The sequence below is a fragment of the Parambassis ranga genome, chromosome 8 (assembly GCF_900634625.1).
Source record: "Parambassis ranga chromosome 8, fParRan2.1, whole genome shotgun sequence".
Classification (NCBI taxonomy): Eukaryota; Metazoa; Chordata; class Actinopteri; family Ambassidae; genus Parambassis; species Parambassis ranga.
Window position 1 is genome coordinate 7,943,517 of NC_041029.1, and position 18,541 is coordinate 7,962,057.

At 40.0% G+C, this 18,541-nt stretch overlaps 1 protein-coding gene across 3 annotated transcripts in view; it reads left to right on the forward strand.

The window, feature by feature from the left end:
- tmem104 (transmembrane protein 104) overlaps nt 1-18,541 on the forward strand; it is a 49,157-nt gene that overhangs the window by 13,463 nt on the left and 17,153 nt on the right. For all 3 annotated transcript variants that reach the window (XR_003671115.1, XR_003671114.1, XM_028412615.1), the window contains exon 9: nt 11,434-11,527. Coding sequence is in view for 1 of the 3 variants with exons in the window: in XM_028412615.1 (XP_028268416.1) it covers nt 11,434-11,527 (94 nt within the window). In the remaining 2 variants the exon portion in view is untranslated. The remainder of the gene's footprint in view (nt 1-11,433; nt 11,528-18,541) is intronic.

Consider the following 18,541-nt stretch of genomic DNA (forward strand, 5'->3'; position numbering starts at 1 on the left):
CATGTCACAAAACTTTAGAGGTAGGTAGTACAGATTGAAATGTAGGCAAATGCTCAAGAAAAAAAAACCTTTACACCTCCTCATTTGATTGGCAGCCAGGTTTTTAACAGACCTGCATGACATTGGCCTGATTTGTTGGCGGCCCATTCGGCTGGACACGACATTGTTCGATTTTATGTGTGAATCAGTTTTGGCCGGTTTCCCCCAGACGGATGGTCTGCAGCACTTGGGGTGCTTTGTTCGCAGTGGACAACAGATTGTGGGTTATTTTTAGGCCTGAGAACATCTGTCCCTGTACAGATGAGCAGACCTTTACCAGCAGCACTATGACAGTGAAGAAGAATGAGGAAAAGAGGGGGGAACATTAGGCTTGACACCTGCTAACGTTAATTTTTGAGTCTCAACACTATTTGTAATTCTGATAATAACGCCAACTGGTCGAGTTTTAACCTGTTACTTGAGACTGAGGTTTTTTTTTTGCCAAATACTTGGAGGGCATTATTGAATTCTTTGTTTTTAGCACTACACCTTAGGCCCATTTTCCTGTCAATTGTCAGTCAAATAAACTGACATTGACATTGACATTGAGCCTATAGGGAAATTGGGCTATATGTGTAATATTTTAAATTAGCCTGAGCTCCCAGCCATCTCCTGTATATTTAGTTTTATTATTGAATGCACATCAACCTCTCATTTTTTTGGAAGACCATACTGCAGAATTCACAAAGAGACAGACTAATTACTCTCTGATAATAAGGCCCTAGCTCATATTTGATCAAGTCAGGTCTTTGACATTGACACATCAGCACTATCAGCTATGAACATGGCATGACAGCCTTTTTCTTCATACAAAGTTGTGAAAGCTCTTCAGAAGATCAATTGACCGTGATTTGGCATGCTGCTGATTGATTATCATGTTCACCACCCAAGTGGACTGCTGACGGCTTTTCTAACCATAATATGTGTTGGCTCTGAGGGTGTGAAAGGGTGATGATAAAGGCCATTGCATAACAGAGCACTGAGTGTTGATCCTGGCCCTTTACACAGCTTTGATTGAAAAGATTAAGCGGCCATGAAACAGTTGGGTTTTTGTTCAGCTCCAGCAGAGATTCCTGAGACCTCAATTAAACTTCTCTGTCCTTGATTGTCCCCTGCTAAGTTTTCTTTTTGAATTGCACTGCAGGGGCTTTGTCACAGTGGTTAGCCAAGCAGTGGTCGGCACACGCCACCCTGCTGGACAGCCAGTACAATTTAAATGGCTGATTTATTGTTCTTTCAGTATGTGGGAAGTGATGGAAAATCAATGCAATATATAAACTCAAAGACCGTTTATGCTTACGCTGCATTGTTCACTTCTTATCTTCATGCAGATATTTCAATTATGCCGCGTGTCTATTAAACCACACACTGTTTCACATGTTGAAATAAAGTTAATTTGAAGTGCATAGTGCAGCAAAGTTGTTGCTTGTCCCCCAAGAGTTTGAAATGACCCACATTACCACTTTCCTCAATATGAAGCTGATTGATTAATTAACTGACTAATAAAGATTTATTCTGAGATAATTTTCAGTGACCTTGGTGGCCACTCTCTGTGGAGGCCTCTTGCAATGTTTTTACTGGAGTGTTACCTGTTACGCATTGCTAATAGCATGCCTATGGCACTTATAAAGCATTAGGTATTCCTATAGAACAGGAGTATCAAAATCAAATTGAAGGGGGGCCTCTCCGGACCTTGTGTTCCTGCGAAGGGGCCACTGTTTGTTTATTTATTTTTTTGATGAAAACAAAAATACACCTGTAACATTACAAGATGGTTTGTTGCACAGAATGATCAGGAAAGTTGTCCTTTCCCAATATTTTTCTTTCCCTTGAAATCTTACCTCATTTAATTGTATTAACCCTAGCTTGATACTAATCTTAGCACAGGTGTCTAAGGGCAGTATCAGCCTCAGGTGCTACCATGCTGATCTATTACACTCGACTGAAGGCAAGTATAATAGATTTGTACAGTAAGAAGTTATATACTGTATTCAATGGCAGTGACTTCCGCAGAACTGTAGGGAGATGACTGTGCAGATGGCTTAATAGAGATTATCGCAGCAGGAAGAAGTGTTTGAGCTGCTTTCCACAGGGAGGGAGTTCACTCCTCACAACAGCAGGACACTGTATCAGAGCAGCGGATCAGGATGGAAAGAAGATGTATGATATTGTTGTCGTTTGAATACACTTGTAGAGACTAGAGATGAGGGGAGCGGTTGTCAAGGAAAAACAGAGGTCATGGAAGAAGAACTGATAGGCCTTTGGATTGTCTTTTTCTTTAGATTGAGCTAGTTATGCAGGTAATTTTGTTGCAGCCTGATAAACTGAATGATTCATTGTAGGGGTTTGCTTATACAAGATAAAGTGTACTGTGAACACATCATGCTTTTATCATGTTCAAGGGCATCACCAGGTGTGTGCTGGTGTGTGGCCCCAAGAAAAATGACAGCATCATTTGTTCCCATAAATGCCTGAAAATGACATGTTTACAGACATGTGACTAATGATGGAGTGGTGTGATGTTGTTATAGAGCCATAACGTTACAAAAGGGAACGTTGGCAAAGGACAACAACAGATTGGTGTTTTGTTGATTTGTCCCATCATAAGTAATTCATTACATTTAAACAACGTTTGTAATGATAACCAGGTAACACAGGCTGTTTCTGTGTTGAATCATCCCACATACAGGGGCTAGGACTTTCTTCTTAAACTTGAGGAACTTGTGCCTTTTTAGGAAGGCAATAGCATCCTGAGACGGTAAGATAAAGTCAGCGCCCTGATATGTCCTCCTTAACTGCGTTCTCAAGGCACTCTGCTCTGTTTTTCTTTTTCTTTTTTGGAATAAGGAAGGGCAAAAAGACGACACAAATCTACATGCGAGGAATGTAGAACTGGTTATCTGGTACAAGGACGTTTCAGAGTGATGTAATGCTCTCGTTCGCTGAAGGCAAATGAGTGTGATTTCCATGAAACATACAGTAGCCACATTTAAAATGCAGACAGGTTAACAATAGCTGTCTGCTGTGAAACCTGGTATAACCTTGAGCTCATTACGTGTCCTGCAGCATGTTTGTGGGTTGGTATGCTGTAGCTTGCTGCTTTAGCAGCAGTTCAGCTCACTGTCTTTCTGAATTGATTGGGTTGTTAGGTCATGTAGCTCTGTAGTTACTCCGTGGGGAGCATCTGCTTAAGTGCTGTTCACTGACCCATCATGCCTCGCCTTAAATGTAATACCCAATCGTGGTCTTTCTTAGTTAAGTGTTGCCGTATTGCTTATCGACATAAGGCTTTCTTCCTTTCAATAACTAGCTTCATTTGGGAGTATAATGTCCTGTATCACCTCTTACCCTCTCTCTCCTCTTCCTCTTCTCTGTTTCATTTTTATGAGCTTGGATGATAGGCAGAGTAAAATAGTCATTGTCCTATTAAAGCAAAGGCAAATTATCATTTCTCATTTCCCCCTAGATATGTCCTGAGTCTGTTACAAATCTTCACCCTGTGCTGTTGCTTGTTTTTTTTACCTTGGTACTGTACGGGGTGTTCATTTTTTTGAGTAGCCAACAAATGTCTTGGAAACAGCATCTTGCTTAAAACATAAAGTCTGCACTAAATGGACGCTCATCAGTCTTTGCTTTAAGCAGTGACTGTTATGTTATTTGCAAAGCAATAAATGTCTTGAGTATGGGTTTAATACAGCCAGACAGACAGTTGAGTTTGGTACACATATTATTAAACAGATTTGTAATCATGAGTATATAATATATAATTATTGGCTGTGTCAATTGTTAATATGTATGACTAATGTACTGGATCTGTAGAGACAACAGTAGCATAACCTAAAACCCTAAAGTTTGACTGTGGCTGTATATCAGCTTTTTTTTCATTTTCTGAAAAGATCTTTTGTTGTTATAAAATCATAGAAATGGAGCCTCATAATCATCAGCTAAACCACACAGCAGATGACCTATGTGTGATTATCATTTTCACATGCGTTCTGCCATAAAAGGTTCAGCCAGCTCATATACATATATATAATTTTTGTAGCACTGCAGAGAAATAATAAGATTGCCTCACTCTATAATGAATAATGGTGTTTGTTTTTCTCTTAACTTTATTTAGTGATGCATAATGAGGGTGCTGTCACAGGAAACATGCATCCCTGTCCTCACTCTGTACCTCTTACACCTCTGCTTTTTTGTGAGTTGTTGTCCCTCTTCTCATTACAGTCCATTGTTTAATCATAGTGGCACAGAAGTCTTCAGACCCACACAATAGCTTTGTAGGGTTTTTATTTGTAGTTGCTATAGTCTGTGTGATATAACAAATCTGGTCACGTAGTGTAGCTGGTAGGTTATTTTCATGCTGTGCCTGCTACTGTAAATCCACTTAATGCTTGCATGGACCAGCAACTATTGTTGTGTTTCAACGTTTTAATGGATTGTTGATATGAAAACACATCTTCTCTACTCCCTGTTGTATTGCTTTGTTTTTGTTTGTTAATAAGATTAAATGCCAGTAAGAAACCTCATATGTGCTAACAAATTTGACAGCAATGTTGGTGATAATAATACTAATCTGGCGCATTGATTTACAAATGCGACACTTGGCTGCACTTAACAAGTTTAATCAGGTTATTACAGACTAAATGATTCAGAATCCTGAATGACTAGAATAGGATTCTGTGAGGAGAAATACTAATGAGGGAATGTGTGATTCAGTCATTGCACTTACACTTAAGGCTAATCAGCAGCTAAACCTATTATTATTTCAGCTCAGACAGCAGCAGCACATTCTATAACAGAAATATACCTATTTTCCTGTCTCATAATAATAAATATACTAAAAATGTTAGAAGAACCAATGTTCTGTGAATAATGAGTTACTTTACATAATGCTATATTATACGCATACTGATGGTACTCCTTAGTGTACCATATCAAAAGTTTGTTTTGGATATGTGTATGTGTTGGTGAGTTTCATTGTGTGGGTGTGTGTCTTTGTAAAAGTTGAATTTATGAAGCTTAATAGTGACCCAAAGACCCAGAAGGTTGAAAGCTGCATCTATAGCTGACAGAGATGGTCACATAAGAGATGGATGGAGAGACTTCTGCTGCCAGCAGATAAGCACTCAGTTATATTCAGTCTTTATGCCTGTCTCACAAAACACAGAAAATGTGCGCAAGCGCACACATGCACACACACACACACAGACATTAGCATAAGATGTCAATTGTAATGTATATATAAAATTAGATTTTTGGCAATGTTCGGTAATAGTCAGATCTACTGCTTTGTTCTACACTCTGCTCTGAGTCAGCAAATCATGTCGTCCAGTCTGCCAGGACCACACTTGTCCCTCATTTTGATGCTCTGTCAGCCCTTTGAAATGGTACCCAGTCAGAGGCTCATTGTAAGATTGCAGCAGACCCTGAAAAGAAATACAGCAAAAACAGCCAATTTGCAGAAGGAAAAAACCAGCATTTATGTTTGTAAAGTGGCTCCACATTTTGATTTCTTTATTTTCTTCCTGCTTTCTTCCATTGTTGTTGCTGGTTGATTTTTATTCATTATTTTGTTAATTGTATCTGCTTGATGAAAATGTTCCGCAGTGATTAATGATCCTGAAAGGAGCCTCTCATTCATCCTGACAACATATAGTTCCAGGATGGTTTTAACTGCAGAGCGTTGCCTCCTAGGCTCCCCTCTTTATCATCTGCATCTGCTCACCACACCTACACCCCACAACCATGTTCTGAACATCTTACTTCCCATTCCTCCCTGCTGCCTGTGTGTTCAGTGAATCAGTTGACTTGTTATTGCTATCATAAGGGTTTGTACATATCTCCTGGGCCTTTATGGCCTATTTTATGCTATTTCTATTCCATACCACTACGGTCAGGTTACCCTCCAAGTCTTTTATCATACATGTCAAAATCAAAGCAATGAATTACCCCATAATATCTAATATTCTGTTGCGCTCTGGATATGATGCAGTCGAATTGGTGTTTCATTCAGTCATAGAGCATTTTATTTTGTTTTGCCTCATTAAGATGAAATATTATTAGGAAATAAGTAATTTGTCTTTTTTAGCCCTTTTTGTGTAGCCATCAACATACAAGTTATGTTGCTGGGCCACACGATATTTACATGTATATTGAATAACTGAATCATTTTTCTGTTGATTAATTTCAGTTATTCCATATGAAGAGGAAACCAAACTGGTGGTTAATCGAATAGGGAATGTGAGCAATGTCTCAGTTTTCGTTCAACTGCCAGGTTGAAAAAAAAGGTCTTAGATTTGTTCTTTACACATTCAAGGTCTCAATTCAAGGTCTTAATTAAAGTTAAATGATGCATGCAGTTGTAGAGGTCTTAAATTATTGCAGTTTTGCAGCTGTTCTGCTGGAGAGGAGGCAGCGCAGATATATTTCAGCGAGTGTAGAGCTGCCTGCATTGCAGCTATATATTGATAGTTCTTAAAGCTGACATTTATGCGGGTTTTATATCTTAACAAAAGTGGTAATGTTACAGCATGTTACTGCCTTTCAAGTATCATGCTAACTGCTCTTTGGTTTGATGACTGAAGAGTGAAATGAGATGTTATGAGATCTCATTTGGCTCAACAGATTGATTAGGCCAGAGGATGACTGAGGTTTAGGGTCTAGTTTTATCCTGGGGCGAAATAATGTTTTAGAAATACTGTTGAATGTCTCACTCTGATTGGTCATGTTGGTATTTTTGGTATTAAAGAAGTGAACTTGGCCAATCATCACTATGGATATGGTTGTGGTCACTGAAGAGAGTCCCAGAGTCCCAGTCCCAGTCCCTCACAGAGATCCAAACTACTGGCAAATGTTTATTAAATTAATTTAAGAATTTAATAAGAAAAATAGTTAACTATTATAAAAATAGTTTATAATGAAATATTACAAATCTCATCATTGACACAATAATAATGACAGTGAGTTAATGGTAGCAGCATTTTCTGTTTGAAATCTGTTTAGAATAAAGATTAACATCAGACACAAATGGGCTGGGAGCTTGGGACTGTGGGGATTGGAATCATAATCCTTCTTTCTCTGTTTGATTGTGGGGTGGATTATTGGTGTCCAGGCTGGACCACCACATGGAACCACTGGGGCACTTATGATTTTCATCTCTCGACTTTCTCTCTAATGTGATCACTGCTCATCCTCTGGGTGTTTTACCATTAACCCTCTTTGCATCCAATGGAACGTCAGCCAAAATTTTCACAGTTGTCCACCGCCTGCCTGACAGCACGGCAGTCAGAATCATATTGCTCATATGGGTCTCTTGGGTATAAATTTAGTTACTGTGACATCTGTGCTATGGGAGTTTGGCTGATCCTACAGAGCAGAACAGAAAAATACAGTATGTTGATTAATTACTTAAATGGGGTGTATGGTCAGGGTTTGACTTATGTAGCCCAACTGTGATGGATGAAGAGCCGATGCAACACGCGGCTCAAGAGAAACGCTCACATATGTGGTGATTAAGCAGACCAGTGGAATTGCTCAAGAGCTCTGAGTGACGCAATCTAATGCCAATTAAATGCCTTTCCATAGTCGCTGCACTCTGTCAACCATACAAATCCAAAACACTGGGTTTTATAGACTTTGAAAGTGATTGACAGCTATGGCGTGGTGTGCCAGTGGGTGGCGGGTTTTCACCGTTATTGGGCTCATTCACCATATCTAAGCCCCATTAATCTCTTGCTTCCAAATTATAACTTTGTTCCCAGCATAACATAGTGTTCCATATTGTGTATAAAAGTTTTAAAAGTAAGTGCTTTTTTTTTTTTTTTTTTAATTTTTGCTGCAGTGTTTCCCAACCAGTGTGGAGATCATCAAGTGTGTCATGGGAAATTTTCCAAAAACTATTATTCATTTACTGTTAATAATTTGTCTTAGTAACTCTATGCCAGCCATGTATAGTGACTGGCAGAACTATACCCTCTAGAGTTAGGTAAGTGAACAGATTTTTCTATCAGCTCATACATTTTGTAGGTCTGGCAGTGCGACTGCTACCTCAACTTAGTGCAGTGAGTGACTGTGTGTGTGTGTAGAGAGAGCAGAGAAGTGTAAACCCATGACCATGTAGAGACCGTGAAGACAGAAATGACCTGCCATTGTAAATTAGATAAATAACATAAGGCCAATGTATTAAAATAACAAGATATAGACCTGTTCTATAGGAAAGGCAAATGACTTTTGTTATAATCTGGTTAAATTAAGGAAATTAAAATAAAATAAAATAAAATATGACAGTAGAAATGATGCCCCCAATGCAAAGCTTTGTTTCTAGATCAACATGCTCAACATTCACATGCTGCCAAGTTTAAGATCTGTTCAATTTGTGGTATGTCTGAGCTCTAAATTGACTCTTAAGGCTGCTATGTGAGGAGGTGGAAAATAGAAATTGGTTTAGAGAACAGGAGGTAGCAGGTTGTTTGACCCTCAGGCTTTGACGTAATGATGAAAAAAATGATGGTGTCCACTGAGCCTTGCCATGATTTGAGCCATGGTCTGTAATAAGATATTGGTGCTGCAATGATGAGTGGCAACATAGCTGTGGTAAGGAATGTATAGTATGATGTTTGTGTGAAAGTAAAATGCATGGTGTATTAGGCTGCAACCCTCTTACCCGAACAAGTGTGGAAGTTTGTGTCGTAGTAGTTCAGAAAAAAATCTGAATATTTCTTCTTTTTTTGTAAACATAATGATCAAGCTGACAGTCTCAACAGTCTGCGCCCTCCAAAGACAGGTAATAGGACAGATCTCGGAGTTTGTATTCATCCTGGCCTTGGTCACCTTTGCAGTTTCTCATCTCAGACTTAGCGTTTATTGCGTTTCACTGAAGTGTGTGATTGCAGCCAGCCAGGTGGCTGTTGGTGAAAAGTGTTGTCTCACCAGAGGAGAAATGGCCGATTTTTAAGAATGTCTTTGTTGTCAAACCTGAAATGCTCATAGTTGATGAGTGTGCCGCTGTGGAGCAGCAAAACCTAACCGCTTTCCAAAGAGGAGGGAAAGTGGAAGGGGTGTCGAGTTAAAGAGTGGGGAGCACCTAGACAAAATTGATTCATGCCACTTTTTCCCGACAGAATTTGTTTTTGGTTATTGCAACATTTATTAAAGTGAGCATGATATGTAAGCAGTTTCCAAGGGGAAGAAGCAGAACTGCAGACAAAATCTGTATGTTGGCCTTACAAACAACGAGTGAGATGAAATTGCTTGAACAGCCTGAACAAAGTATTAAATGAATAAATGCAACGGAACCAAGCCACATTCAATCTGTCTAGGTTATGAAATTCTAGTTATATGCATCTCTCTTTCTCAGCTTTATTTGCCTAGCTGGCACAGCTGTGCCTCTCAACAGAGGCAAAACATACAGAATCTAAGGCAGCTTTGTGTCACAGTCATTACTGCTCTCTAGAGACATCATTAACCTTACAGGGATGTGTGTGTATGAATCAGAAGAATATATCTGTGGTAGTACGCATCTTATAATGTAGAGTTTATCTCCATTGTGTAGTTAATGGAGTATCTTACCTTCCAGTGTTTTACACATGACATTCGTGACAGGCATTTTCTCCAAGCATAAAAAGGTTTTAGGCATGAACATGAAAATGGAGGATATTTGGCGAGCAAATTCATGAATTCTCAGTTGTGGTATTTTTGTATAAAACTAGCTGAATCTGCCTCTCTTTATGTATAACTGCAGCTTTAACTAGCATAGCATTTTGTGTCCTCAGGGGAACCACACTAAGAATCAAATACAATAAATTTGACTTGTTTGTGCCTTGCTAGTCATTATGTGCAGCAGTCAAATGTGTCACATCAGCGATTTTCATTAAGCATGACTGATATGTTTGGAAGAGTTACACCCAGGTTCATGCCATGCTGTAGATTACAAAGTGATCTTTTACCTAAAAGCAAAGGTTCTGGAGAAGCGCCGACCACGCTGAAACATTCAGAGCTAATATACTGCTGTCTGTCAGCCAGCTGCCATTAATTTCACTTATTTCTTCAGACACATCTCTCTTCATAATGGTTCATTCATTACCTCCAATGGCTGTTGCAGATTTATGCTTTGGCACGGCTTGAGCTTAGACTGCACTTTGCCAAGAGGACAGCTGGTAATACTTTAATATATAGACATATAGACTTTGTCATTATTCAGCAGAATTAAAGGCTGTTGTGTTTTTTCTTTGTTCTTTTTGAAACTCGATAGACCAGCTGTCCATTTGTCCACTTTTTGGACTGGTACTGTGTCCAAATTGTTCCCTTGTTCCTTCATTCACTAGTTCAAACTTAGGACATGCTCTGTAAAGTTGCTGTTTGACACTTACTACAAATAACACAATCTAATTAACAATTAGATCAATCGATTGTGATTGAACATCATTTCTAATTTTTTTTTAAATGTTATATGCATTTTGTCTCTGATAATTACAGATAGTTTGAATGTTAAAACGCTCTGCTTTATTCTTCACATTCAATATCAAACTGAAGCTTTAATATGTGTCCTCACATAGGTGTGTATATCATTGTCAGTCCATATGCATGTTAATGGGAGGGTGACGTCCCTCTTTGAAACCCTGCAGCCTGCTCTTCAGATGAAATGGCACACAAGTGACTGCCTCTGAGATCACATGCCACTCAAACAGTGCAGTCAGACCTCGGAGTGTCAGGGAATGGGGACAGAAGGAAGGAGGAATGAAAGGGAGCTGATGGAATTGGAGCTACAGTAGCTGAGCCACTGCGTCTGATTGCAGCTCTTGATAAAGAAAGTATCTGATAGGCAATCAGAGTTGTGGTCTGAGAGGATTTTAAAATTTTGGTGTACAATGGATTGGTCCACCTCTTCGTTCCTTCACCTTTGTTACTGATGGGATTTTTCTCAGCACTTAGGGACTGATGCATCTACGCCAATGTCAGAATATATTGTGGTCAAAAATGCCTGTACAGATTTATAGAACAAAACATTTAGGAGCTGTACATATTCTGTGTCTAGGAAAAAGAACATTTAATAGATTATCAAATATATTTTCAGTCAGCAGATTGATTTGAATGCTAACTCACAGAAGTAAATGTATATAAACAACCTCAGAAACAACAGAAGTGTCTCCAAGTGTGTGTTCTGCAACTGTTTATTGTATTCATCTCAAACTTAGTCACTGATCAGCTCTGACAGTTACAGCATTTTACAGTGCATTGGTTTGTGATATTTCATTTTATTGCCCAGCTCATTTCTTTGGTCAGTGAGTTAAGATTCTCACTCAAAGGCTGTTCTTTATAAGATTGTGACTTCTTTTTAGCCCTGATTATGATACTTAAGTGTCAATTGATTTCTTTGTTTCTTTGTTTTTGCAGAGTGTGTTCACTGTGTTGTTGGGACCTTTCACCTTCTTCAGTGCCCAGAAGACCAAATATCTTCAGATTCTCACCTCACTCATGCGTTGGCTGGGTAAGAATAAGAAACATTAACGCTGATATGTATAAGATTTTGATTTTTTTTTTTAGTTATCTTTCTTTCTGTTTCATCATCTGCGTTTCCTTTGCTCTCTCAGAGCCATTTTTTGCCTCGTCTTCTTACCAGCACATATTTCCATTTTATCTGTGTCTCTCCCCATTTCTTTCATCTCCCTCTCCTGCCCTCATCTGTGTGGCTGCTGTGCTCAGGTCCGTCCATCATGGTTCGGTCCTGCTCTGTGTCTTTGATTCTCATCTCCTCTCATTCCTCAACCTGACAGGCTTGACACCCCGTCCCAAGCTTGATTGGACCGTCACTCACAGGGCGACGGATGAAAATAAACCGCCCGTCCTGGGCCCGCTGTTAAAATCACAACACCACTGAATCATGGCAATCCAGCCACCCCCACACACCCGCGCAATGCCCTGCATAAACAACACACAAACACAGCAGCGTCCATGCACTGTCCACTATCTGGCTGGCTAAATAACACAGGGGTTTTAGCTGTCCCTTTCACTCTTCATCGTCTCACCCTCCCCCAGCTGTATATAATTGATTGGTGGTGTCCGTTTGCAGGGCTCTTTACAGCACAGGCTAATCATTCAAAGTAGTGAAGTGGTGGCTTTGGTTGTTTTTTTTTTTTTTGAGCAGTTTGCTGTCAGGTGCAAAAAAAAATTACAAGGCTTTTCAAAACCTTGATCAGATGGTGCCAGTAATCTACCAATACGAAATAAGTCTGTGTTTGTGTGAATATTGCAAGAAACAGAAACAAGTTAATAACCTTGTGTAACATTTAGAATCAGGGTACTTGGTTATTAATGCTTGGATGTTTCGGCTAAATTCTAAAAATGCAATTAAGCCATGGCCTACTTTGTCCATTGGGTCATTAATCTTGACCGTTGGCCCTGTTCTTTTACTTTTCTCTCTACTCATGCATCTTTGTATGTCGTGCAGAGAACCAAGTACACATCCCAGTGTGTTACAGAAAGTCAGTTTGAGTTATAGATTGTTTGTTGGGGTATTTCTGGAAGAGCTGCTTTTCAAGGACGAGAGAATGTATTATCCCGTTAAGATTTAGTCCCATTCCAGACATATTGTAAGCTGCTTGTAGTGTTAAATAGTGTCTGCCACTCAGAACAACTGTAGGGTAATGATTGTCTGCAGCCAAGAAAGTCATCTATTTTTTTAGTGACTCTGCCTTGAAAATATTTTCCTGTATAGTCATATATTTAACTTAGTTTGATCATTATTTGTGTCCCTGGATCTCTGGAGCCATTTTGCCTAAAACCACTGATACTGAACACACCATAGACATAAGTCCGTGCTTCCACTCCTGACCATTACTCACATCCCCGTGGATTGCACCTGCAGTCATCTGTGTAGCCCCGAGTGAGGACGTGGTGCGTTGGGATGTCAGGGTAGCAGCTGGCTGGTGCGTCGAGGCTCTGCCTCCTGCCCTCAGCTCTGGCCTTGTTGCGGCTGTTGCCACTCAACTGTAGTCACCTTCTTGTCCAGTGAGCCCTGAATTTTATTTATTTTTTTAACCAAACATGAGCGATGGTGTGACTGCCTGCTGCTGTGCAGCCTGTAACATGCTGGGATTTTCAATAGAGTAACCATTAGCCTGGGTCAGTGTGACACCTTTTGCACATCCCAGAACGCTTGACTGCATTTATTTAGTCTCTGTTTCTTCTAGCAGTGACACCCAACTGTTTCCTAATGTAGATGGAATGTGGTGCAAAAAGAAGCATTTGGCCCCAGCCCATCTGTATCCTTTTTGAAAAATATACTTCTTTACAGTTAACAAACCTTTACAGATGCATAGATAATTTACAACCTCGAAAAGTATATTTACCTTTTTTAAAAAAATTACCTGTTGCACTTACCCTGCTCACTTTGTGCCTCCTGGCCAGTGTAAGTAGAGGGGATCATTATCAACACTCCAGATGCCTCCTAAACACTGACAATCTCTAATTGATATTGAATGGTATGAAAGGAAAGGAATAAGTTAACAGCCTCCTCACTTAGTAAACGGTTATTAATCACTTCCATCCATCTCGCCTGGGATGTGCGGATAGCTGTGTAGAGGGGCTACCATCTGTATTAACTGTTTAATCAGTAACATATGGATTTTTTTGCTTCCCACAACTGTCACATTAATCTTAAGGACCAACAATTAAGAGAGTTTTTCTAGTGTTCCTTTACTACAAACAGTCCCTGCATGTTCAAAGCAACCTGACCAAGATAACATATACTCATGTTTTAGAGACCTATGGGTTTCACCATCCATCTAATGCTCTCAGTTTACTACAACACAGAATAAAAGCTAAGATTTTGCCCGCGGGGATGTTCACAGCTGCCTAGTGCCATTTTAAATCGGTAAGGGGGGGAGATATTGTTTTTGAAGGTCAGGGGGACTCTGGTGGCTTGTTCGGTGGAAAGTTCAGTGTGTCCAAAGCATGCGGCTCACAGGGGGATGCTGAAATATGAGCCGGTCTTAATGAACTGTACAGCAGAACCACAGTTCAGAGGTCCTGAAAAATTACATTTAAGAAAAAATAAAAACACAAATTGGAAAACATCATTCTTTTTCTAACTTCTTTTGTCAGGCAAGGACAAACGTAGAACAGTTACAGACAGCAGCCAGTGTCATTCCTTTTTAAATATTTCCCAAGTGCTATTTAATAGAGCAAAGAAAATGTAACACTTTTACCATAGTATTTCCCTTGATAAAGCTGTGCTTTCTTTTATTCGCAGAGAATAACTTTTTTTCTTAGGTAAACCAAAAAAATACCAGGGTCAGTATTATTAGCCCCCCCTTAAGAACTGACCTCTTTGTTTAGCCTGTTAATGTAATACTACTTTGTAGCATATGCTTTAACTGGGTGACCCTGTAACCATTTAATTTGCATTTAATAGTGAGGATTCATATCTTGCAGAACACACATGGAAACATTTTGCCTTAGCGCTTGTGAAAGCAACATGGCGAAAGTGAAAGAAGTTTAGACTTGAGAAAAAGGATTGGTAATGCCTAAAAATGGAAGAAGTCATAATAAAAACTAGTATGTTTGGAAATGTGTTTAAATTTCTTTGCACTGTTAAACTGTTATGTGGAAAATATTTAAAAAAAAGAATGGCATTTTCATGAGAGGGCTTACAGTTTTGTCTGTAACTGTAAATTTTGACACGATCGTGGCTGTTTTCACTGTTCTACCCTTGTTTTAGTGCTCCTGTCTGCAGCCCCTGCTTAGTATTGGGATTCCATTGTGTGATGACAGGGTTGACTTCCTGCCGAATGAGTTCCTGGGTGATTAGGGGAATGGTTGGTAGATGACTGCTGTGGTCAGAGAACATGATCAATTGGACCTTTGCACACGAACTAAGCTTTTAATTGCGGTCGATGACCTCAAGTCCTTGTTTACCTCGGAGTTGCCTTAATTGCTTTACAAGACAGATTTGATTAGAGGAATTAAAATGTAAAGCTGCACCGTCAGCCCTATGTTGCAAAAGAAATCATTAATGCTTCATTCAATTAACAGCAGTGTTGTTTTAGAGGGCTTATGTTAATTTATGGTGTTAGACCTTTATAGGCTTAATATCAAACTTGTGCTTTGTATAAATTTATATTTGTAGTTCTACACAATTATTTCACAGTCAATATAATGCTGACCCATAGCTGTGCCCATGGCAGCTGGCTAGTATCAAGCCCCATCATTTTGAGTCACCCAGGCACTAAACATTTAGTCTAAGTCTTTGTTAAATCAGTGAAAGAGTTTTTGACAACTACGCACATCACAGTGAAGCAGCGAATGTGTTTGTCTTTTAACAATGGGAAATCTCTGCATTGTTCCTCGTCTTTGCAGGCGATAGAGAAAGCTGCATTGACTTATCTGTGGCTAATGTTCTGATTTAGAGTTCTGGCTGAGCGGGTGGACTAATTGATGTTTTCATGAAGCTGTTAAGTGTCACGGAGGCTGGCTGGCTCGTCCCTGTGAACCTCAGCCACAGTATGGGGTGCTAAACAGCACTGTGCTGTTCTGTGCTGTGTTTACTGATAGCCCTATCTGAGATCACAGAACTTGTTACGAGGCAAGGCAGCCACTTATCACCCAGTCGCCCACCAAACACAGCAGCAACAGCAGCAGCCCGCTAGCTCCAGTCCTGATAGGTTTGAAGCGATAGAGGTCTACCACAGTAAGAAGTCCCGAAACCCTGGTGAGAACTGGGCAAAGAGCTGGTGCTGTTAATTACCGCAGAGATTATCCAAGAGTGCTCAAGGAGTGTCTCTCTTAATTAATGATGGGATGATTGCTGTGTTCCAAAACCACTAGAGGGGGGGGTGTTTAAACTGGCAAACAAGATGAGAAAGCATTATGTTGCATAATGGTTTCCTCAGTATTAAAAACACTGTTGCAGCCATGCTGCTCTTTAAACATTAAAACACAGCAGAGAAGTCCTTGACCTTCCTACTATCTTCAATGAATTACTCACGTTTAAGTGTTTCAAGTCATTCACTGCAAGAAGCGAGACCTCCCAGCTTGCAGCTTTCTTGTGCTCCGTTGCACATGAGATTGATCACCTCTCACCTTCAACCATTTTCTACTCATTAATTGAGTCCAGGATTCCCATCTTGGCTGAAATTGAAGCTGAGAGTCTTTCTCCCTCAGCAGTCAATGAGTCCTCAGAGCATTGAGAGTGTCTGCCAGCCTTTGGCTTAACCACATTGGTTGTGTTTGCTACCACAGACAATGCACCTGTAAGAGCCTCCCCTGAAGGGCTGTTAGTTAAAGCTTTCCTCACAAGGTCACTGCCATCCGCATAATATAAATCACAGGCTGCAAGATGGACGTGATATATAGCGGTTTGACACCTGCTCACTTTACTCAGTTCCTGTTGTTGCATGTCAAATGTAGTGGAGAGAATAGGCGAGGCTCATTGTCTGTCCTTATCTCAGTAGGTGTGTGCAGAGGTAAATATGTGAATAAGTGCATCTTTTAGATTAAAACAGATTGTCAGGTTGTGTTACTTAAAGTATCATTGTAAGCCATTGAATGATTCAGTTAAGCGTTACTTAACCTCAGTCCCTTTTCTTACACAGAATTCACTGTGTAAATAAACTTTAGCCTTCCTGCTCCTTTAAATGAGTCAAGGTGATCAGAGCTAATATGCTTTATTTCATCTATGCGCAGTGCTTCAGCAGATATGCAGATTCATAGCAATAGGTGCAGTGAGTGCGATAAAAGTGTCAGAGGCAGATGTGATTTGTCCTCCTCATGTAGCATTATGCAGCTGAGCATCAGTGACAAATGAGCACATTATAATACGCTTCATAGTGGTTTTGTTCTTGGCATTCAGCTCCTCAGCCATCTGATAGACTTTGACTTTCTTTGATGTGACTTCATAAAACAGCATTGGGGCTTTCTGCATGCAATTAGAATGGATTCTGAATATAAAGCGTCCCAGAACAACCAGCCATGACATCGTTGGTTACAGGCTTATTCTTCAATCTTTGCTAGAATTAGAAAAAGATGCTCCAGTTAATGTGATAGTGTCCAGCCACCTGGAGGCTCTCTTAATTAAAAGCTCCATGCTAGTTTCCTTCCTGTGCAGCCTGTAAGTGTGAAAAGCCTCCTTCCTTCTGTCCTGCACCTTTTCCTCTCTCATGTGCAGCAGACAGACAGGTGGCTGCGTTTCACACATAGCTTCTTAACACGCAAAGGTGGAAAGAAGATAAGAGTTTGAAGGAGAAAGAAGGTAAAGCGTGCAGACACATGGGTTGTAGGGGTGACTCTTCACACAAAGCTAGATGGTAAGATGTTTCCAGCACAGGAGACAAAAGGAGGCACTTTCATAGCTTCAAACGGCACAGATATAATAAGAAGACTTTTCCCCACACGTGCCCTTGTCCTTGAAAGCTGGTCTGTTGCCCACTCATTTGACCTCTTTGTATAAGGAGGTTAGGGTCAAGAGCTTTCTCCAGAGCCAGAGATTATATTGGACGTAAGCCAAAAATGCATTAAATATTGAACAGTTGTGCTACATGGTTACAGACTTTAATGTGTGCTAACATCTACTCTCATGTAAATTCAAGAAAAGTGTGAAGCAAGGTTGAGGAATGTAGCTGTGTATGTGCTCAGTTTTTTTTTCCCAGCATTTTTTAAATCCTTATTCATGCTTCCATACATGTTTGTTTACATGTTTTCATAATGATAACCATTCACACTGAAATCAGCCTTCATATCGTTTTCTTTGCACTCGGTTCACTCTCTTTAACAGTGGACAGACGGCGTGCAATCTGTTAGTACATTGTGTCCACTTCCATTCTTTTTCCCACTCCTGCTCTATATTTAATTCAATTAAGCTTGCAATCTCTTTCTGTTATCAGCACACTCTTTTATTATTGCCAGGAGGCCAGTTTCATCATACATTTGACTATGATGACACTTAAAATAAGAAAGGGGGAGGCAACTGTTTCCAGCTTCAAACACGCAATTTTTCCCCTAAAATGTCCTCCTTTTATATATTTATATATATTATATATAGAGAGAATACAGTGGCAGTGAAGCTGCTGCCAGTATGATGTTTTTACATGTTGGTTTTACAGTGTATGATACATGTATCAGTACAATACGTTCGCTGTCTCACACACACTTGCAGACACCTCCCCTTGTTGTTCATTTCTGTGCTTAGTGCCTTTGTTCCATCCCTGATAACTCATTTTATTCTCCTCACATCCATTAAAATGCCACCACAAGAGCACACTGTGCCCAATACATTGAGTTCATCAGAGACTTGTCCCCCCCTTCGCACCCCATTTATGAGCTGAACCTGCAGCCCTCTTAAATATTTGCATCAAAGGCAGCAGGGGTCTGACTTTTTCAGTCATGCGTTGAGTGTACGTTATAGAATGATTTTCTGCATATGTGCGGCACGTTATGGTCTGGGTGACACTTCCTAAATGTCACCCTGTGTTTAAAGGACAGCTGATGATGAAAGCTGAGGCACTGG